At 42.7% G+C, this 24,385-nt stretch overlaps 1 protein-coding gene across 1 annotated transcript in view; it reads right to left on the bottom strand.

Annotated features, from left to right (window-relative positions):
• The window catches only part of TMEM178B (transmembrane protein 178B), a 367,714-nt gene that overhangs the window by 262,822 nt on the left and 80,507 nt on the right, over positions 1-24,385 (bottom strand). The window contains exon 2 of the mRNA XM_032783190.2: positions 9,006-9,119. Within this exon, the coding sequence (XP_032639081.1) occupies positions 9,006-9,119 (114 nt within the window). The remainder of the gene's footprint in view (positions 1-9,005; positions 9,120-24,385) is intronic.

Below are 24,385 nucleotides of genomic sequence, written 5' to 3'. Positions count from 1 at the left end.
GTCTTGGGGTGCAGCCAATCCTCCCAGAGACCCACCTGAAACCTGAAACGTTATTCTCACCAGCAAACTGCACACCCCATACCATAGTTAACTCTACCTCAGGAACCAATCCATGCAACAAACCTCGGTGCCAACTCGGGGCCCCAACCAATTATTTTTTATTCTTTAACAAACCCCCCCAGCGGACCACTCAGGACCTAACAGATCACCATACCATCACTGGTTCCATTCACCTGCATGTCACCAATTAATATACGCCATCATTATGCCAGCAATGACCCTCCTAGTACATCCGCCAAACTGACATCACTACGGAAAAGGATAAAATGGACCCAATCAGATATCAGGAATGGCAATATACAAAACCCAACCTCCCGGCTCCACATATACAACCTTATCCATCCCAGCAAAAAAAACTCAGACCACGACTTCACAGACAACCTAGCTTCAGTTCCATTTGCAATTTGACAACCATCAGCTCACAAACAAAGACTGTGAATGGCTTGCTCAATTACAGAAACCAGTTTCTCCTCCCTTGTTTTACACACCTCGCACTGCTAAACCAGGCCCTCATTTCCTCCCTGAATTGACCTAACCTCGTATATCTCTAGCCTGCTTCTTGCTTGCACATATATATACCTGCCCCTGGAAATTTCCACTACCTGCATCTGACGAAGTGGGTATTCACCCACGAAAGCTCACGCTCCAAAAGGTCTGTTAGTCTACAAGGTGCCACAGGATTCTCTGCTGCTTTTACAGGATATTCTGAACATTTTTGGGGAAGCATCAGCTACTTATTTGTAAGTTGAATCTCTCTAGAACAGTCTGGTGACACTATTTCTATCCAAGTTGCACAGGGAAAGGAAATCAGTTTCCATAGCAATTCCATGGTCACTTTATGCCCAGATGGAACACATGCCGCATGTTCCAGAACACAAAAACACAGCTCTTCATTCATCACCATTGATGGGAAAGGCCTAGGTGGCAGGGAAGAAAGGCCTAGTGGCAGCACCAAGGCTTGGAGGAAAACAGACAACACATTTTCCCCTTTTAGCCAAATTTATTCCAAAGTATAAATTCAGGCCTGTGATGCACAGAAAAGTTGAACTAGAAGATTTAAAAATACAGAAATATGTCTAGTGTGGAAGACAGTGGAGCCCTGTGAAGGACAAGAACAAAGGTCTTTGGAGAGAGGGAAGCATGCTTTATCTCACTTCTAATCTGGGAGGCCTACCTGTAGTACAGTATGAGCTCTGGAGGGGACACAGATCAGCGTTTTGGATTACAAACAGTATGGGCTTCGTGTAGCATTTGCCTACAGTTCCTGCTATCACCAGGGGGTTTGTTTTGTTTTTATGAAGAAAAAAGATCTTATTAACCAGGAACATATGGCAGGAATTTGTTTGTTTGTAAGCTTTTTAGACTCAAAGACCTTTCTCGGTGGCCTCCTGAGGAGCAGTTCTTCCCTTCCTGCCCTAAGCAATATGATGCTGAAGTCTGCCTGAATGCCCCAAGGACTGCAGTCCTGGCTGGGGCTCAGTAACCAGAGAGAGGTACACTTGGGGTGACAGTGCTCAGAAGGCAGAGTCGTTCTAATGTCTGTATTATTTTGCTTAGTGAAATGTTTTATAATAATATAGGGTGTACACACACACACACACACACACACACACACATACATACACAGTGAATACAAATATTTTAAAAAGGAAGAAATAAATGAGCATAGCACGTGCAGCCATTTAGACCAAAAGGACTCAGCCACAGAAGTGAAGAGCAAAAATAAAATGCCTTCACACCAGAGTATTTCTTCTAAAAAGGTATTTTCTTACCAAACAAAATTATATCAGGGTACAATACTTCCCCATCTCTGTTCTCCCTTCCCTACAATATTTGGCTACCTGCCTTCCTTAGAGCAGGTTTGGGATACAAATAAATGGTTTATGGCTAAAGCAAAGGTCTTGGCCTCGGAAGACCTGGGTTCTAGTCTTTCTTTTGCCACTGACTTCCTGTGTGACCTTAGGCAAGTCATTTAGCCTCTGTGCGTCTCAGTTCCGCACCTGTAAAATGGGGGTGATGATATTCACAGGGGCAGCATGACATTAAATCATTAATATTCACAAAATACATTGAGATTCATAGATAGACGTGTCAAATGTTGTCATAAACAGTTGTGCTGGCCTCATCCACTATTTTTGTGGACTTTGATTAGGATGCAGAAACATAGGAGCAGTCACACCAGAGCAGATTAAGACCAGATTTTCTAAAGGTGTTCAGGTTCTTAAAAATACAGATAGGTGCTTAGTGGGGTTTTTAAAAGGTATGTCAGCAAGCTAGATGCCTAATTCCCACTAAGGGTACGTCTACACTGCACGATTATTTCGAATTAGCTTAAACCGATATTACAAAACAGATCTAATAAAATCGGTTTAGCGCGTCCACAGTGGGATCCCGAAATCGATTGTTTGCGTCCATGGTCCAAAGCTACCATCGATTTCAGGAGCGGTGCACTGTGGGTAGCTGTTCCTCAGCTATCCCATAGTTCCCACTTCCGTGTTGAGAGCACAGTGCCTGATGGGGCAGAAAACACTGCCCCGGGTGGTGCTGGGTACAGCCTCACCCCTCCCTTTGTGAAGGCAGCAGACAACCCTTTGGCGCCTTTTTCGCGGAGTGCATTGAGCAAACGCCATAGCACAGCAATCTTTCCCTTTTTTTTTTCACGTGGTGGTGGGGGGAAATAAACTGAGGAGCTGTTACCTGAACCACGCCAGACACTGTGTTTGAACCTACAGACATTGGGAGCTCAGCCAAGAATGCAAATAATTTTCAGAGACTGCTGTGGACTGTGGGATAGCTGGAGTCCTCAGTACCCCCTCCCTCCCTTCATGAGCGTCCATTTGAGTCTCTGGCTTCCCGTTACGCTTGTCACACAGCGCTGTGTATCCTGGAGTTTTTTATTCAAACGCTTTGGCATTTCGTGTTCTGTAACGGAGCTGGATACAACAGATTTGTCTCCCCATACAGCGATCAGACCTAGTATCTCCCGTACGGTCTATGCTGGAGCTCTTTTTCGATTTCAAACTGCATCGCCAGCCGTGCTGATCAGAGCTCCACGCTGGGCAAGCAGGAAATGTAATTCAAAAGTTCGCGGGGCTTTTCCTGTTTACCTGCCCGCTGCATCCGAGTTCAGATTGCTGTCCAGAGCGGTCAGTGCTGCACTCTGGGATGCCGCCCGGAGGCCAATAACGTCGATTTCCGTCCACATGAACCCTAATCCGAGTTATCACTATCGAATTTAGCGCTACTCCTCTCGTTTGGGAGGAGTTCCGAAATCGATTTAAGGAGCCGTTTAACTCGATATTAATGACGACGTCGTGTGAACGGATACAGCGTTAAATCGGTATATCGGCCATTAAACCGATTTAAAGTCGCAGTGTAGACCTGGCCTAAGCAACTATCTGACTGCATCTCTAGGTGCCTAATGATCTTTGAAACTCTGGCCCCAATTGTCCATCTCATTGAATATGCCACCTTCAGCAATGGCCAACACCTTAAAGCTGCAAAAGAACAAACCAGATCCTAGGCTCTCTGTTGCTTCTCCCATTTCCAAAAACTTTCTGATGGCTCATAATGCCATACCAGTCAGCTGGTCATTATTTCTGCTCCAGTGAGGTGGAACTAAAGGAATAGCTACTCTCCAGTCCCCTGAGCGCCACATGAGATATTTTTATATTCTGGTCCTCATTCCTCAGCAGCTCTAGAGAAGGGCACAGCTGGCACACAAACTGGAGACACTGTTTTCCCTAGTGGTTTCATTGGTGCATGGAATGTGGCCTTCAAAACAACCAAAGTGTTTCACACACTTTAACACTGTACATCAGATTTAGGTCTCCAGAAGTTTTCAAGATAGGCAAAATATATAAGGCCAAATCTGCAGCTGGTATACATTGGCATAGCTCCAGTTACTCACACCAGCTGAGGATCTGTCCTGTAACATCCAGCCATATGATTATTACTATTATTGGATTTACCGAAAAAGGGTGTGATTTTAAACCAGTTTGGTTAAACCGGTGCAAACCACTGTGTGGACACTCTTATTTTGGTTGAATCAGACTTATTTTGGCTTAACTTAAATCAACTGGGAACAGATTTAAGCTAAACCAAAGAATGCCACTACCAAACACATAGTGAATTTAATATTAAAATAAATAGCACAGGGACTACTGTCCTAACTGGATTATTTATTTTCAGATTTAATTCAATAGAAACCTCAATTTTAAAAAAATATTAAATGAAGTTGCCAAAGATCTTTAGACTCCAGTTACCCTACTGCAGAATTCCTCTCCACCTTGCTTTGCAGTACACAGGGCCTTAATCATAGCATTGTGTTTGGTAAATACACTTACAGTACCCCAGCCCCATCACTATCCTTGGATTTGCCAGAGAGATATGTTAAAAGTTGATGGACAAAATGTTCTTTTCCTTCCCTCTTCTCTTCCCCTCCCAGTTAGTACAGATAGTCATTTTGTTTAATTGGATGAACATTTATCTCCTGATGGGGGGAGCTGGCAAATCTACAGTCACGCTCCCTGCCATTCCTGTTTAACAAGAGATTGTTGAGAGGAACTGATTACAGGGAAGCAAAGTTCTATTTCCCTGGCTCTCACTGCCACAGGCAATCAATTTGAAGCAAAGGTTCTATCTTGAAAATCCCAAACAGAATTGAAAAAAAAAAATGCTAAAATCAAAAATGAAAAAGTTGGCCTCAGCCATTCCTCTGGGTCCAGCCTCTCCCCTGGGTTCTTCTGGTGCGTCACTCAAAGCACAGCTATAGGAGTATATGCTTCACTGTGCGAATGGCTGTCACTGGGGTCCTCTGAATCAAATGAATAACCCCTCACCCTCTCCTACCCTTGAAAAGGAATGTGCTGGAGAGTCCGTTGTGGCTGTCAGGCTGAGAAAAATGGGCTACTCAGCACCACTAGAGGTCCATATATCCCTCACTCCACCACTTAACAGCCTGTTATGAGACCAAGGAGAGCTACTGCAAAGGTAGCAAGAGCGATCGAATGTCTTCCTAACTCCAGCTAAAGCAATCTTTTCCTATCTGAGGGGAAGGGAAATCATAGCATAGTGATTCAGAGATGGGAAGGGAGAGCAATGGCTCTGGCTAAGGCACAGAGTGTATATTGGAGGAAGGTTAGAGCTAGAGTACTGAACTATACCTTTTACTTCTTGTTCTTGTACCTCTATGAAGCCATACAATGAATAAAGCACAGGCAGCCACAACCCAGCCTTCTCCCATGTAACTTTGTCACTCTCCCTCAACCCTGAATAGCAAGGACCAGCACTGAATGTGGGAGGGGAGCTCAATCTCTAGTCACTTCTTGGCTTCTCTGCTTATGCTAATTGTGGTTCTGGTTTCAAATACTTTCTCTGTCCACCACAAAATACAATCTAGCCTCTGCTGATAGTAGCTACCAAAACCAAACTCAGGACTCCTTGTGTCAGATGTGCACAGCTAGAAGTAAGACTGCTATTACCTCTGAAGCACAAGTATGTGCTATTTCCTGGATTGATTCAGGGTGGGTTGGGGGGAGCAGATCCATTGGAAAGAAAAAATCCTGAAGACGGTTAAGATCTCTTTTGTTTTTCACAGCTTTCCAGTTTCTTATTCTCTTCATCCTTTGCCTCTGGGACAATAATCCTAAATGTGAAAGACACAAGATGTGCTGCCCTAGGATGTCCACTGTCAGGTCATTTCTTCATTGCTGAACCATGGATCCCTTTGTTTTCAGATATTATTTGCCCAGGAATATTTTTGTATTCATGTATATCAGGCAATATAATAATAATTTACCAGAATGTAGTGCTCTTTAGTCCTTTACAAACAGTAATTATATAGGAATCACATCAGCCTCCACTGAAATGTAGCCACCTCTGGGGTGGAACTGTTTAACAATGCACAGCAATACTAAATAACCATATAAGGGACTGAAGAATACTGTAGCCAGTTAAAACTGCAGAGAAAATATACCAAGACAGTTCATAATTAACAACATTGAAACTTGACCAGATGTGGTTAAAATCAGGAGTGGTTTTGGTTTCGCAAAACATCATTGTCAGAATTTTGATTTTGCACAGCTAAAATCTGGAGTGGTTCAGATCTAGATCCCAATTCATCAGAATCCCCAAAAAGTGTATGAAGGGAGATGGATAAATGACACAAGTCTGAGTCCATCTGACATTAACACTCCTTTCTTACAAAAAGGGACATGGGACCTTTAAGGAGCACAAGTGATCAGGGCCTTGGTTTTATAGCTCATCCAGAAAACAGCAACTGTAGCCACACAGAGCTTATATGGGCACTGGTTCAGTGCTGACTATGGGTATGTCTATACTGCATGATTGTAGCTTGTGCAAACATACCTGAGTTAGCTTTAGTCTAGCAAGCTCAGATATCAGAGCTGTGAAGCTGTGGCAACATGTGCTTCAGTGCTAGTTGTACAAGCCCGTCTGGAACCCTGGGTAATTACTCACAGGCCTAGCCCATACTAACGCAGCTTCACTGTTCCAGTACGTGAGCTAGCTAGATTAAAGCTAGCTCAGGAATGTCTACTCACACTCCATGGCTGCAGTATAGACATAACCTCAGTGGAAACGTTGCCTTTGAATCACCAATCCATTTCCTGCAACACCTACATGTTGCTTGGAGATCTCAAATGCATAACTTGCCAAGACTTATACTCCTAATATATTAGTATGGTGTCTATAGATTCCTAGCTTTGGTACACTAGTGGGGTTGGATGTTTTCTGGCTTGTCAAGTTCCTATTAATTCATGGTTCATTTCTGTCCTCTTGAAAAATTAACTCATGCTTCCAGCTACATTGGCAAAGGAAACATTAAAAATTGAGTAATAAGACAAAGGTAAAGAAAGTATAAACCCAAATATTGTGACAGCTGTAACTCTTCTAATCAAATAGGTTCTATGCCTATTGCTGCCATAGCCTTTTGAGAATATCAGCCAGCAGGTATAGGAAGGGAAAAGGAAAGTGGACTCCATCAAACCATCCTCATTCGCATGCGCAACATCTTTAATGAACGCCTGCCCCTGTATCTGCTATGGCCTGTCTCTTCGTGTGCCCCACACAGCTGGGAGAACCATGACCTGTCCCAGAACTGGAGACTGTGATCTGGATAAAACCAGCCTAGCTGTATAATATATTGTCCATGGATACGGAGGGGGACATGGTCAGAGGGTTTCTGTGAGTAAACTTCTTGTATTGCCCTTTGCCTAAGTTAGCGACCATCTAATGGAGATTCCAGAAGCTCTTTGAAGAGGGAACACCTCCTCCAGCCCAAAAAGAAACTGAAAGGAGATTGCTAATGAGAGCTTTTCTAGCCACCTCCCTCCTTTAATACTGAAAGTTGGTCAATGGATAAGGCAGCAAGTCACAAACACACCTACCTCCACACAGTAAATCTACCTATGGCATCAGTTCGTTGTTAAATACAGAGACCTTCAGACCCTCTAGCGGCTATGCATTAACTCCACATATCCAATACTTTAAAATGTAAAGCCACTGCATAAGACAAACTGATTGATAAACACCACAGATTTATCAAGGCATGCCTCTACTTTTCCACCTTTGTTGAGAGGGACACGATTCGTACCTCAATCACATACAACTATCTACCTACACCTATCTGATTCATGAAGCATCAAGAAAATCTAGGTCAGGAACATGCACAGATGCACATGCGCCCACCCATATATACATTCCTTGTACCTTCCACAGTGAGGAAATAAACAACAGCCTCACCCTGAAAGTGCCTTGGACCAAATTGGATATGTAAATGTGTCAACACTCTATGTCTAGACTGCCTCTTCAGAGACTGGAAAATATGCTACTAAAGATTCCAGTCAGCTGTTAGCACTTTGCATTCTCCCACAGAGCTTAGCACTAGAACAGGAAGGGGGAAGCACTCCAAGGGACCAATATGACCAGACATGTCAGCAATTACACTTCAGTTGAAAGAAGATACATGTTCATCCTCACAATGACCCATAACCCTAAACATTGCTTAGTTAAAGATGCATGTTTTTCTTAAAGACAATAATTCCTGCATTAATTTGCGAGATTCCCAGAAGGTGGTGACAGGAGGTAGTCACTGCTGCTTGAAATAGAGGAGAAGACTTTTCAAAGTAAAACACAGTATCCAATATACATATATAACAAGAGGATGCACTCTTGTGGCATCTTCCCTTTCATATGAAATCCTAATTCTTCCATTTTGTCAGTGAAAACCCTTTGTCCATCTCCAAGCCCATAAGGAGGAAGAGAATCTATAAGTCCAGTCTTGCATATCAAGGCAATTCCATCCCTGTCATGTCTTATTGCTTCAGTCACTGCTACAAGTTGATGGCCAATGGCCACAATTATCACCAGAAGCCAGGATCCTTCCCTGTGCCTTTAAAGAGCAGCATTTCTTTTCCTAGACTCTCAAAGGCAAGTAGTGTCACTGAGCAGTGCCTCCCACCCAAGAGACGGGGTGGGGGTAGAACCACATATTCCATGACAGAATCTACCAGTTTCTGCTATGTGCTAGTACTGAATTCTGCTGGAAGCTGGAAATTCTGCAGCAGCATGAAATGCATGGGAAAAATGCAAACGGGGAAGATTTTATTGAATTAAAAATTACAAAATTGATTATTTTATTCATGATCATATTTAATTCAATACTAACTTCTGCATATGAATGTTTCCTCCCTCCTGCACACACACACTTAATGTTTTCGTGCTAATGTAGAATTTCCAGTCACCCAAACAAATACACAGAGCTGTGGGTACTAGCAGAAAATTGGCTTATCTGCCAGGACGACTATCCACATGAGATGTCTCTGATTGGGTTGTCTGTCAAAGCCCCAGTTCACTTTTACTGGTTACTATTGCCCTTAATGTAAACAACAGAGAAAAGGAAGAAAAAAGATGGACACACTTACGCAAGGCATGCCACTCATCCTGGCGGATTGTCTTGGTGATGTTGTAGGTGAGGTTCTTGGGAATTGTTGCTGAAGAGTAGTGGTACTTGATGTACGTGCACTGATTAATTGCTCCTGTGATGGCCAAAAAAATAATAATAATAATAATAAATAATAATAATAATAATATGATGTTAAACAAGAGCAATTTGTTCTCCCAGTCAAGGCCCTTCACTACCAAAAACCAAAAAGAGTGAAAGCCAAATTAACTGCTTGGGTAACTCCATTGAACCTACTGGGATTGCTAGGGCTGTCTGACTCACTAGGGCTATCCTACTTACAGATGTGGAGAACACACTTTTTTGATCTGTCCTTCAGTAATAAAAAGCATTGTACAACAGATATGAAATTTTGTATATTAATATAAAAAACAATTTTCACATGATTTTTCCCCTGGGAACAGGAAGGAGATGGAGCAAACTACACCTGACAGATTATAGTCATGTAGCTTAGTATACCCCTGGAAGGTGCTCAGATACCATGGTGATGCATATGGTATAAGAACCAGAAGAAAACAGAACAGAAGCAGAATGCAGTGGCGTCACATGACCAAAAAATGACAAGCTTCAAACGCAAACATGAATGGCCAGCATTGTCCCCTATTTATTGTGTAGCTGAGATTTCATCTGCACTCTATGGGAGGCAGCTGTACGTGATACTACTGTTTTGTTTGATTTGATGCTGGAGGGACTACATTTTCTTTTTACAGCCATTCCCCTCTCCCCCACAATAATCCCCACTGCAAGCGTTCGTCTCCTGAGGAACTTCTCAGTGAAGGTAAATGCCCATGGAAGCAATGAGTTCACTTTAACCACAGGCTCCCCACAACTCATGCCTTAGCCAATGTTTGCTTCTAATCAGAAACACTTAGAAGTTCAGTGATTCAAGGATGGTTGCAATGACAGTAGAGTTTACTAAATCCCTTTCCCTAGAACCCCCACCACCATTTCTTTCATGAGACCATTTTGCTAAGCAATTAGGGTCTGACCAAAAGCCCACTAAAGTCAACTTTCCTTTGACTTCCATGAGCTTTGGATCAGGTTCTTAATAAATAAATATGTATTCTCAGTGTCACTCCATTGCCATGCTCAGTTCACCACTCGGAGGAGAGACAGACTGTCCTAACTGTTGCCTCTCTGACTGATACTCAACAGATGATAGAAAAATACATTAAATAAAGCAATAAACCCATATACCAATAAAACAAATGAAAAAATGACGCAACCCAGTACCAGGGCCATGAATGGAGCACCCACCATTAGCACCAACTTAAAAGGCATTTAAACACATGATGCCAAGAGCCCTGTCTTTCAGCTTCAAAGGGTTAAATATGCTTTCACCATTCGCCTCTGGAAATCTAGGTTTCAAGCTGCCTCAGGTCATAAATGTTACTTGGCATGAACCGAAATAATGCAGCATGGATTCAGAGTGTGAATAAAAGGTTATGCAACAAAATTATTAGTTACAACCCAGACTGTTAGCATCTTCTGAAGTTAGTGCAGCACAAACATTGGAGGTCCTCACTGTTTGCTTTTCTTAAGCATTCTTTGCATTCTGCCTTTGACAGCAATTAGATTAGACAAAGCCAAATATTACAGGGGGAAAAGGCAAAATATTTACATATGTATCCGCCTGCCCTGACAGCGTGATGGGCTTCTGTGTGTGCCTGCACCATCTGGGCACCAAATGTACGCCCAGAATGAAAGTTTCAAACCAAGAATAGTATTTAAAAAAAGAAAGCTACTGTGGAAAGATCTTCTTTAAAAAAACAAAACAAAACAAACCACTCAGCCTTCCTACTGATGAATTTAATGTCTTCATGCTAATTTGTAAAAACATTCTACCCGCTTTTGCTCAGCTGCATTGATGGTTCAGAAATTTTGGCAGAAAGATGGAAATTTCTTATTTGTCTGGAAATAATCTTCATGTTATCTTATACCTATCTAGAGAGAGGACTTGCAGCAGCAGCAGCAAGGAACACAGATTCACAACTGAAAAAAACATAGTATTCCATTTATTAATATGTTTAAAGGAATGCAATCAACACTGATGGGCTGTGCTAACTTCTTATGAGATGCTGAGCATCCTCCATTCCTGTTGCTGTTATTGAGAGTTAATGGCTCTCGGCACCTTGCAACCTCAAATTCTAAGGCAAGAAAGAGACTATGACCTCAATCAGGGCAGAACTTAAGCATGTTCTTAAGTCCCATTGGCATCCATGGGATTTAGGTACATGCTTAACTGTTATCCTGAACAGGGATGCATTTCTCAACAAAGGCCTGTGTTTGCAGTGGTAATTGTTTAACTAAGATATACAGCATTTATGATGAAAAAAATTGGCAATATTTAGGTGAATAGAATGCCATATCAGTAAATTCCTCCTGTGCCCACAGAATTTAAAAGACTACAGAGAATGTAGTTCAGAATGTCAGAACCACATTTGATTAACTGTCTGACACACCTGAATTATTTCAGACTATACAACACTGACAACTGGTGGAACACACTCCCGGTGGAAAGGATGTGCAACTGTGACTGCCTTCTACTGACCGTCAATGACAGACAGGTGTTTGCAGTATCGTGGTAGCCATGTAGGTCTCAGGATATTAGAGAGACAAGATAGGTGAAACAATAGTTTTTACTGGACCAACTTCGGCTGGTGAAAGAGAGAAACTTTCAAACTACACAGATCTCTTCTTCAGGTCTGATAGACAGGGCAGATGAGCTGTAATAAGGTTCACTCAAGATTTCCTGGTCAAATTTACAAAAAGTTTCCTGTAGCCAGAGACAAACTCAAGTCATCATTCTGACCTTGCTTGCACAAGGGTAGATCCGAGTAAACTTCACTCCAGTCAACGGAACTGCACTGGTGTGAAACTGGTGAGAGGAGAATTCACCCTTAAACATCTGAAAGGGTTTTCTTTGTCAAAGTCTCTAATCACAGTCAACAAAAAGATGACTTTGTGCTGCCAATGTTTAAGTACTTCACCCCCACAGATGGTCTAGCTTGTAATATAAATTACCTCCAAGTCCTCTGGGTACACTCATCCTCTAGTGCTCAGGGAGGATGACATGATTCACTACAACTGGGCCCAGAACTACTTCCCTCATGGAAGGCTCCCTGAAAATCCCTGCACTCAGGAGGGCATGCAACTGTGGCTTTTCTTTTCAGAGAGAAAAACTCAATCATCTCTTTTTCATCCACTGAGTGAGGTGTCTTCACCCCATCACATTGATGCACAAAGATTTAATACTGCTATAGATCACAGAGATTCACATTTAGTTCAAGTGACTGGGCCAGGGCTGGATTTACAGGCAGGCAACCCAGAGACTGCCTGGGGTATCGGGCTTGGGGGCGGGAGGGGTGGCGCTGGGCCCGCTGTGCTGTTTTTGTTGTTAGCAACAAAAGGGAAAATAGAATGTTTGCAGTAACATGTTACAGATATTCTGTATGTGGATTCATTTCCCACTAAACCTCCTAGAATGTTCTTTGTAGAATCTCCTGGAACCTTCCAGACTTTCTGAGAACTACTTTTTCCTTGAACTTCTTAGAATGCCCTTGCGGGTATGTAAGGGGAGGGGACGTTGCCAGTCAGTCAGTGAGATACAAGAACGAAGTGAAGGGAGAGCCCAGCTGCGATATTATGAACCTAGTTTTACTGTGTAATTGTGAAAGTGTACTTGTGTTTTAAAACTTAAAGCATGTAGGATAATGACTAATAAAGGACATATTTAATGAGATGCCAGAGATATCTATTCAACTCTTATCTGTGCAACAATATAAAAGAAATACTGTTACTTCTTTTGCCGTGCTTAAAACATGTTTGATGACTTGATGTTAGTACATTTCAGTTATTCTTAAAATTAAAAAGTTTCTATAAGCTTAGAGAAAACAATTTTTTATTTGCTTATATATGGCATGAATAACAAATTTACAGATCCTAGCATGCAAATTTATCATCTTGTATGACGGTTAAATCATGCATGCAAATCATGCATCAAAGCAGTGAAATGGGCTACAAATTTAATTTAAAAAAAATAAGCATTCAGAAGTTTAACAAATTGAAAGGGGGCAGCAAAAACACTCTTTGCCTGGGGCACCATTTGGTCTAGGGCCAGCTCTGACTGGGGCCTATGTTTGGGGTGGGGGGATCATCACACTGAGTGCTCTCTTTTTTCAGCAACCCTGAAATCTATGCAGCCGAAGTGAACAGTACAGATGGCCACTGTCAAGACAATATACCACAGAACTGAAACTATGAGATGTAGCACATCCCATGTTCCCCTTGTGGAAGGGAACTCCCTGCTGGCAAAAACACAAAGAAGGTGGCTGCTATGCCAGTTGCCCCCCCCCACACACACACACACACTCGCCCCTGGCAAAGGGAGGAGCCAGGTAAGGGGTGTGTCAAGGGGCCTGAACAGAAGTCAGAGCAGAGCGGCACTTATGCTACCAGTGGAGAATTGGTGTAGCTAAGTCAGAGCAGACCATAAGGGTTAAATGTGCTTTCCCTAGTCACCTCTGGAAAACTAGGTTTCAAGCTACCTCAGGTCAAAAACATTACTTGGCATGAACTGAAACAATGCACCATGGATTCAGAGTGTGAATAAAACATTATGCAACAAAATTACTAGTTACAACCCAGACTGCTAGCATCTTCCAAAGTTTGTGCAGCACAAATATTGGAGATCCTCAGAGTTTGCTTGCTCCACCCCTTGGCCCCCTTCCACGCCTACGAAAGAATTGTTTCCAGGAGAACAATCACACCACGACATGGCAGGGATACCACCTGAATACCCTGGCTCACCACGCTCTCTTCCATTTTCAAAGCACATTCCAATATTGTGGCCTCAGTCCAAGTGCTAATGAACCTGAGCCCGCACATGCGACTTGCACTTTAAGCATCACACTTGCTGGCAGTATCAGCAGAGAGACGAAGGATGGGCATGGGGAATAAACTGCCCTCTCACCTCAGAGAGGCAGTAAAGAACAGCATTGAGGCACATTAGTAGGGACGCTCACACTAATGTTGTCCATGCTGAACCTATTCTGTGGATAAATAGAAGGTTTCAATCTCCAAGGCTCTCAGGCTATTACCTTTCCTTAGCTGATAATAGGCGGACTGGAGGACTCTGACCAGAGTGGCCAAGTTGACTTTTCCAGAGATAGTTTCATAGATGTTAAAGCCAGAAGGGATCATTACAATAATCTGCCCTGACTTCCTGTATAGCACAGGCCTCAGCTTAGTTGTCCAACAGTGGCATGACTGAAAGTGCTGCTCCAGCAAATGACTTCTCAAGGTAGTCAGGAACATCAAGAAAAACGACAGTTTGCACCAATGGCACTGATGCCATATTGATCCTAGCTTTGATATATGAGGGTTAAATCAGTGGGGAAGGGTGTTGTTTTTATGGTGACAGTCCCAGTCCCACTGGAGGATGCATCTTTATTCCCCACATTCAGAGCATCATATTATGAAGACCATTCTTACAAGTTAGAAAGGGATTTATTTTGGACCTATTAATGGCTTTCCTTTACTAGCCAGAAGGCTCAGTGTTAACAACAGGGGAACTCCTCCCACACACACCTTCCATGAGCTGCCATCCTGGAGAATGAGGGGCCAGGAATCCAACATGGCAATGCTGAGAGCTCCGTCACTAGACTTAATTTGTTTTGGATTACATTTGACAGGAACAATCTAAACTTCACAACAGATTTAGCCTAGAGCACTGACCTGACAGAAACTCCACAGAATGTTTCCTTCAGATAGACAAAGACCAACCAGCTGAAAGCATTTGTCACCTCCCAGTGTGTACTTTGATTTCTTGGAAAAATTCAGTTGTAGCTCCATCATTTGTTTATCTCATGGACTATGGTACCATGAGCTTCCCCAAGAAAACTGAAGGCAGCTCTCTCATTCCCGTGTTCTAGATACATCTAGGTGAACTGTTCATAACAAACAATTTATTCCACAAATTTCAACCTTTGTTCTGGCTTTAATTTTTACAACTCTGTTCTTCAAAATTATTAGACAAACATGTTATATGAACAAATTTCAGCCTATGGCTTATGCACCCATGTTCACCACATGTGTTCATTATTCATCATTCTGTCTATGTGAATAATCATCCTAACTACATGGTTTTGTTTCTGTCCCCTGATTGGATGACTATATCTGTAATGACAGGAGTAAGATACGGTCCAGTCACTTAATCTTGGATTCTCTTAGGGGAAAATGTGGGAGCAGAGTGTGGGATTTGGAGGAGCTAGCCCAGCAGAACAGGGAATGTTTAAACCCTTTCCTTTGCAGACCAGCTGAGTCAGGCTTTGCCTGATAAAAATTAGGCTGTAGTATTACTCCAAATTTGGATCACATCACTCAAAATAATTATGTGTAGCCTACCTATGTGCAAGGTCTCAAGCACAAAAGTCATGTCTGTACTAGGAAAAATAAAGTGTATTGCTAACACTCATTAACATCTTAGTGTAGACAAGGCAGTTGTAGTTTTAACACCTTGGCTAGTAAAGGTAAACTGTGGGGGGAGCCTATGGTTTAACTTGACCAGCTGTGTTAAGACTTAACACTAGGATTTTAACACAATAGTTAACATATTAGCTAACGTGTTAAAAAACATACCTCTTGTCTTCACTAGGAAAAGGGCAAAGGGTGTGGCTAGATACTTGTCTGGATTATTTCATTCCCTCTGGAGCAGTTCCTGCTCTGAAGACTGCAGTTATATACTTTTGTCCATCTCTATTCATTCTGGCTTGGGGTTTTGGGAACACAGTCCTTTTCTGTGCATACCTGCTAGAGCTGAAGGTCTAAGCCTGTAAATAATAAGCAAATGACACAATATCTTAACCTGCATGTCTGACTATGACTATGCATTGCATTATTGCATTGCATAAACGACAGACAATGTCCTGATTACCGACACTCAAGACTGACTAAGCTGCATCATGAAACAAACTTGGGGAATGTATTTGTTTCTGGCTGGCTTTGGCATACCTTTGAATTGATGTCCTCGTGGCTTTAGCAGCTCTGCTCACTGCTGCTTATCCTGGAATGAGTGGAGAGCTGTGGTTGGGATGGCAGCCCCAGTGCAAGCTACTGCCTGCCCTGGGCTGGGAGAGGGAGCTGGCTGCTTCCTATGTTCAACTAGGAGGTGTTGTGGCTGAGCTGGTGGCTCTTAGCCAGATGCCTGGCTCCTCCTTCCCTCTTGCTCTGTGACTGAAGGGAGCACTGCAAGACCCTCCCTGACTGTGTGTATGTGCACGTGAGCACATGCACTGACTCCCTAATCTACTGCTCACAGGCCCCAGTGGCCATGGAAAGAGGTAGAGCACTGCCCAATGTTGCTTTAGCCACAGCTCCAAGTTTATTGTCATAGGTGGGTTATCATGGAAGGAATGCAGGTGGGTCATTTAGGCTCAGTGGAGGACTCTAACCATAGAGAGTCAGCCTACAGTGGTGACCTCCCAGTGATCTGCCACACACCATCTATCCATCTCTTCAGTGGTCAGTCCCTACTATGGAATGGTGGTGGGTCATCATCCATGATAACTTTCTCAAGGTTATTTCCATCTCTACACCTAATGTGACTGTGATAAATGAAGGGTGGGGGAGGTACCTCCCTCATATGGACACCCAGCCAGCCAGCTAGCTATAAAATCTCTTTTAGTAGCTGTTCTCTACTTGCTTTACCTGGAAATGGTTAAGTATCTCACTGCATGCACAGGTAAAGAGAACTGAATGGGCACCTGATCAAAAGAGTGAATGGAAAGGCTAGAACTTTAAAATTGAGAAAAAAAACAACTTGCCTTTGTCTGTCTGACAAAGCATCTCAGATCCTCTAGATTAGGGCAAATTGTACAGAAAACCATCAGTATGAAAAACCATCAGTATCATACCTAAAAACTACTCATTTAAAACCCTAGATATGTAAGTAGATCAGGAAACATTTAGGAAGACATGATTAGGTTTTATCCCTTTTATTTCTTTATGGATTATGGATACCTCTATGGCATCCCCAGGTGCTTTTGTCTTGCTTGTAACCTTTAAAATGGACCTCAAGGCTATTTTTGGTGCTTAATCCTTGTATTTGCTCTCTTAAAATATAGCAACAGCCTGAATTCCGAGATATATCTTCTTTTTTAAATAAAATTTACCTTTTTTACGAACAGAATTGAATTTTTGTGTCTAAAGAGATTTGTGCACATGGTGTGTGTTTGTTTTTAAATTAGCTGCGGGCAACAGCTGATTCCCCCCCCCTTCTCAGCTCTTCACTGGAGGGGGCGTGAAAGGACTTGAGGGTACCCCACAGGAAGAAATTCTCAAGTGAACCTTCCTGGCCTCTTAATGGGTTCTGAACTTGGGTGGTGGCAGCATCTACCAATCCAAGATCAGAGAAAAGCTGTAACCTTGGGAGTTTAATACAAGCCTGAAGTGGCAAGTATTAATTTTTAGAGTCCTTGTGGGCCCCCACCTTCTGCACTCGAAGTGCCAGAGTGGGGAAATCTGCCTTGACAGTAACCAAAGTACATAAGTTTGTATCCATTGATTTCCAACATCTGGGTCTGCTCTCACCAATAGTATGTCTATCAGAGGTGTTCATCTTTTTCCCCCATAGGGGAGATATGCAAGAGTTTTCACCAGCACTACATTTCAAAAGCTTCCATTTTCTTCTTGTCAGCAGCTTTTATTTCCCACAATTCACATCCATACATTGCTATGGAAAAAGTTAGGCTATTCACCAATTGCATCTTCATACATTTTGAGATGCCATATTTTTCTCCCCACACTTTCTAAGGGAAGCCATAGCTGGCTGAGCCATCCCTAGTCTTGTGATTTCCTTGGAAGAGCCTCCCTGCTTTGATATATGATCCCAACTAATTAAATTAATCTACTGCCTCTACAGTTTGTCCATTAATCACAACGTCCACTTGTTAGTCCTGTCAATGTATATGCATTTTGTTTTCGTCACATTTAGGAACTGTCAATATTCCTGATTAAACTGTTTTTACAGACTCCAACATTTGTTGCATTGGACCAGTGGTTGTAGTAAAGAGCATCATGTCATCAGCATATCAGAGATTGGTTAAGAGGTGTCCATCAATGGAAATCCCAGCTCCTTCCACTTTGTCAAAACCTTCAAATGGCTTGTCTGGTAATAAATTCTACATTTACGTTAAAAATGCTTGAGACAAAATACACAGTGGAAAACAACTCACTGTCTCCTACTGCTGTTTGCACTGTCGTCTGCTGTTGGTGGTAAAGACTTATGGCAATTTAAATGAGATGCTTTGGAATCCCTACATCTGCCAGTATCCTCCAAAGATGGTCACATCAGACAGCAAATGCTTTTGAGTAGTCAGTGAAACCCATGATCAATGAGATTGCGTACACTGCATTTTCCAGTGATGTGATGGATATTCGCTACTTAGTCAGGGATGCTTCAGCCCTCTCTGAAACTAACTTTGTGGTGGTAGTTCTCTTTCTATCCTTTGTTTCAGGAGATCCTTGATTATGTAGCACATAACTTTGCTTGCATGGGATACCAGGGAAATGATATGATAGTTACTGAGCTCTGTTATACTTCTCTTTGTTAAGGTCAAAAAAATTCTCTTTTGTCTAGTCCTCTGGCTAATTTCAAGTCATCCGTACATTATTACAGATTTTCTACATAAGATCAGTACTGCATTTGCCAACCACTTTTAACAATTCTTTAGGCAAGTTATCTACCCTGGTGCTTTCCCAGGCTTCATTGTCATAATAGCACACCCCACTTCCCCTTGTAGGATTGATGGCTCTGATTCCATACTCTCTTTTCTGTCACCCTGTATTATGACTGGGTCTAGTGAGGCATATAGATTGGGCCTGGGCCTGCTGTGCTTTTATTGGTTGCTTCCCTGCAGCCTCTCTAGGCAGGCCTAGAGGACCCACCTTCGATGCTTCTTTTCTGGGGCAGGGATTAGTAGGACCCTGAGACCTCCAGAAGGGGGCCTCAAAGGGCCCAGTACATCCCATCATAGTCACCCTCTGTGAAGACTCTGCCATCATGATCTTTTATGTTTCATCACAGGGAAAACCTTTTGGTAAGAAGTCTGACCACTGTGAACATACCTTTTGTATTATTACTCTCTATCATTCTCAAGTTCCATACATTTTGCCCCTTATATATTCAGTCAGCTCAGCTAGTCTGCCTTTAAATCGGTCTGCTCAGTTCCTTGTATTCTCTCCTATGTTCTTCCACCTCCTAGCCATTCTCTTTCACTCTGTGTAATTCTTCCTCCAGCTCACCCAGGTTCTCAGTTAAGCAGGTACAGTCCAACATAGATGTTTCAGAATGTGTGCTTTAGCAGTTTCAAGCACAATAGTTTTCATTTTATTTCAAAGTTTGTTGGGAGTGTTCTCCTCTTTTGCCTATGCCAATGCCTCGGACCCATTCTGAGTGGAGATTATATAATCTTCATTGAGATTCAGGCCCAATGGCAGTGGAGCTGTTGAACATCATATCTTTTTAACTGTATGTTTGAGGCTAATAACTAGTCGTCTGACCCGCAGTCTGCATTCGGGAAAGTCTTTGTCCACTGGAAACTTGCACTCCAGCATTATATCATTACACAGTCAATTTGGTTCTTTGTCATACTGTCAGGTGACTGCCACGTGAGCCTTAGACGTGGCATGTGGACCATTGCGGTGAAGGATAACACAGAAGCATCAGTGGCAGTGAGGTGTCGCACTACCTGGTAAAATCACTAAGGACTGGGCAAGGTGGTGGAACTTCAGAACATGACTTCAGAACACTACAGGCAGTGACAGCAATGAGCTGTGGCACAGGCATCACTCAGCCGCCCTCCACACAACACACAGGGGCCGGAAGTGAATACCCCTGAAGGCACCCCTGAACACACCCCTGGACTAAGGGACTTCATTGACCTCAGACAACAAACCGTGGGAGGGGTGCATGGAGGGAGCAAGATGGGCATGTTAAAGAGATATTTGTCCATTGGACTTTCACACTCCAAGGTGGAAAACTGAGGTAAAAGATACTTCCCAAGATACTGTGGAGCAGGTGTTTACTTATTGTTTGCATAATTTTAAATCATTATTTCAGTGTTTTCCCAAATTAATGCAGCAATCCCTCTCGTCAAAGTTTTCTTTTGTTATACACAGACTCAATGCTTGCAAGTGGGGAAGTATCGCCTCGTAGAGGGACTCAGGGGTGGTGTTTAGTTTTCCCAGGTTTCTGCATGGGAGTTTGAGCCAGTTCTGTTCTGTAACGTTAAGAGGAATTCCTAGACATTAAACCCGGCCCTTGTTGCTGCCAGCACTGCTTGGCAGAAGGGTATATATGTATATGTATTAGCCGGAGATTTTTAATAGGAAAAGAAAAAGGTTTTCTTTGCAGTCAGGAGGGGAAACTTCCTACTTCCTTTCCTCTTCCTTCTTTCTCTTTAGTATTTCTTCCTAATTTGCTTCCAGATGAAGAGCATCTCAGATCCTCTAGATTAGGGCAAACTGTACAGATAGTGATCAGCTGGAGAAAGGAAACCGGTAGAAATTGATGAGGCGAACTAGCTATAATCCTATAAAAATACCTTCAGTAGGCAGCTGAATTTCAAGGGTGAGGAAAGAGATAGAAAAAGTCTACACAGCTTTTGCCAATGCCGTTTCCCATGTACTGCATACTCATAGCTGGCAAACTGCAGTTCACTGAAACTGTTCCGCTGATGGAAGCATAAATATTCTACCCGTGATAAGAAAAGAAGCCAAGTATGAGACCAAGTTCTGAATTTGCACAGGGAAATGAGCAGTGCACACTTTCTCTCAAGGGACCAGAGGAAGGGGGTTTCAAGGAAGCTGAAGCCAGGAAGATGGTTAGGAAACACTTTCTTACTTCTGCTATTAATAATCTCCAGGCCATGAAGCACTGGAGGGGTAGAGAAACATCCATTCGAATTTGTTAATCTTTGTGTCCAGTTATTTACATGGTGGAAAGTGGGGAGGAAGGAGAGATGAAGAGGTTAAAAGGGCTGTAAATTATTTATTCCTGCTTGTTTAGATATAGAAATTAAGTGATCAATAGAGTCATGGAGATGCAATGACCAGTAAAGAACCACTGAAGATCCAGCACTGCCAGCATAGTAGGGGCTTGTACAGCAAAACAGGGTGAGAGAGAGGCTAAGGGGGGCATGGAAATGTTTGTCCTTGATTCTCTAGCCTCCAAATATCAGATGGAAAACTGTGTTCACTGATCTAGGAAGCCATCTCACTGGATGAGCAGCTCCTCTCCAATCACAGCATTGATTACAGGCCTGGAGCTTTTTCACTGAGTCGTTAACCCACAGGCACAGTGTCAGTATCTCTGTCTCTCTGCTGATCTCTTTGTATAGTCCTTCCATATTTAAATACACTGGGCCAGATCCTCCTCACCCTTATGTTGCTTTTATTCCCAAGTAACTCTTCCGATTTAAATAGAGTTACTCCAGAGTCACACTGGTGTAAATTCAGACAGAATCAGGCAGACACAGGCCCTGTTTCTAAGAGACTGGCTGGAAATGTGAGGCCACTTTTCAGATGTAAATAGTAGGGTGATCAGATGTCCCGACTTTATAGGGACAGGGCCGATTTTGGGTCTTTTTCTTATATAGGCTCTGTGCCTTATTTTCTTTAGGCTAAGGTCAGAATTCAACCAAGATTGATTTTTTTCCTACCCATTGGTAAAAATCAGGAAAATTCAGATTAATGCAGACTGTTTTGCCTATAAATAGTGCTTTCAACTGATCTCTGCAATGAGTTTGCAACATCCTTTATAGGCAAGATAGATAGTCTTTATGCTGGACTTTCCAGGCCTTTTCATTGTGAAAACCATGGGCTTTGAACATATTCTTTCCCTCTGAGGGAGTTTGACTTGTTTTCTGGGGAGCATATACTTGGTCTTCTGGGTTCCCCAAGACTCAACTCTTTGCTCTGCCCCCTATGTATCCCAGTTGCTTAATGCAAGTGTTGAGGCTGTGCTGTCATTATTGATGGACATTATCAAGACATCACTCAGCAAAGGGAAGAGTGCTGGCCTTCCACTCACCTGGAGGTCTCCTACAGTAGTTGAATGTACATACGTACAGTTTAAGGCAAGTGAGCAAGATCATTCCTAAAAATTGAGTAGAACAGCTGATAATACACACCTATTGCTCCATGAACTGTGCAAGTTCTGTCTCTGCTTGGATGACACCTTGGATAATACTGCCAGCTAGTTACCTCAGAGCTACTTTGCCATAAACCCCGGAAAAGCAAGTGTTGGTGAGCTGAGATCATTCATTATAAGGATGCTCACTCTTCCTTTGTAAAGGGACCCCCTCCGAGGTAGCGCAGAAGAATGTTGGTCTCCTATTTGACCATGCCCTTTCCATGTAAGGCCATTTGTTCAATGATTGTTATTTGAGTTACATTGCATAGCACCCAGCAGACTGAATCAGAAGCACCCAGCAGACTGAATCAGAAGCAGATGTCGTGCAAACAGACAAAAAGAGGTAGTCCCTTCCTTGAAGTGCTTACAATCTAAATAGAAACAAGATGCAACAAAGAGGTGTACTAGGACAGGGAAGGCAAGGAGAAGAGGAAGAAGATCATGCAGTTACACTGCAGTATCCTAGGCTGGCAAGTGCACAGTTTGATCATTCTGAAACATTTGGATTATAAAGAAACTCTCCCCAAACACCACTCTCCCTAGCCTGGGTGGCTGATTCCTTGCAGGCGCAAAGTTCATCTTGAGCAGGGATGTTAAAGAGGAGAGGTGGTCCCAAAGAAAAGATATTTTTCCAGCTGTGTAATTTGAACAGGCTGTCCTTTATCTCATGATGAATTTTTGCAACAACATCACATGCCCTTGTGTCCACAAGCCTTAGTTATTGATAGTCCCCCTTAGCTGGCTTTCCAGCAGCACATCTTTGGTGCCTGCAGGTTGTACCAGCTGCATTCACACATTGATTTTTATTTAAACATTTTAGAGCTAGATTCTCCAGTGTGCACTGAGCACTTTGCACTGAGTAACAGCACAAAGATCTTAAAATGAAGACAATCAAAGGAGAATTTCCTTTACACAGAGGAACAGAAAGCTGGCAAGTACAAACTTCCACCACCTCCTGAGCCAGCCATCCCCCTAATCCCATGAGGGAGGTAGCATGGACAGGAAGGGACACTCCTGATCCTCCACTGGTGTAACATCCATTATGGACCTTATATACATGGTGAAGGATAGATTAGTCCCCTTGCTGCTCCAATTTCCACCAGGATAGGGTGACCAGGGATCAACTTGCGGTCCCTAGCTCCTTGAGGCTGCAGTTCTCCACTAGCTTAGTCATAGCAGAGAATCAGGGCATTTACTTTATTTATAGCATAAGCATAAATTATGCAAATTTAACATCTCTCTCAAAATGGATTGGCCAGCAGAAGGCAGCTCAGGTGACATGACTGGATAGCAAAACTGAAAGAAAGCATAAGAAATAACTCAGCAGCTGCAGTAACATCAATAGCTGATTTAAAAATTCCAAGAAAGATACAAATTGTCATAAAAATACATGTCATACTAGACTAGACTGAAGAGCTGGCATATGTTTAAATGGACTGAAAGTCTATTATTAAGGGATGAAAACTTTCTCATTCAATAAACACCTACTGAGAGGTTAGAGCACTCTTGGAAATGCTCTTTTTACAATACAACAGTTCCTTGTCTGTGGAACAGAGTCATGTCACTTGTGTGAGTAATCTACCGCTTCTCATATCCCATTGTCTGCACTGTCAAATCACATCAGAGGGTCGTTGTGTGAAACCTTCTCCCACTCACTTCACCATAGAAAATGTTCTGGCCAAAGCAAGACAGACTGAATGTTTCTGTTGCCTGTCAGGTAAGGTTTGTAAGTTAAAAGAGATCCTTGAAGAGGAGCTGTTAGGTTGGTTGAAAGAACCTTATTCATGGCAGTAACAAGTTTTATCCACCAGGTATGTACCCCAGCAGTAAGAACAACTCCTGCCCCTCCAGCCCTTCACTTAAAAGGATTAGCTGACTTTACATTGGCCTCTTTTGTTTTCACAGCCCATAGAAGTATTGGCCCTGGCTATACTCAAGACCTACTTCCTGGGCCTTGTCCTGAAAGGAGTCATCCCCCTTCTGGAGATCCAGTCACCACATCTGAGGTCAGCAGGTGAAATTAATAGATTCTAAAGCCAGAACCATTGTGATCATCTAAGCTGAAATCCTGCATAAAATACAAGCCAGAGAACTTCCCAGAAATAATTCCGGTTTGAACTAGAGGTCGGCAGATGATTGTGCCTTTGCTG

The sequence above is a fragment of the Chelonoidis abingdonii genome, chromosome 1 (assembly GCF_003597395.2).
Source record: "Chelonoidis abingdonii isolate Lonesome George chromosome 1, CheloAbing_2.0, whole genome shotgun sequence".
NCBI lineage: Eukaryota > Metazoa > Chordata > Testudines > Testudinidae > Chelonoidis > Chelonoidis abingdonii.
This window is presented reverse-complemented; position numbering and strand designations above follow the sequence as displayed.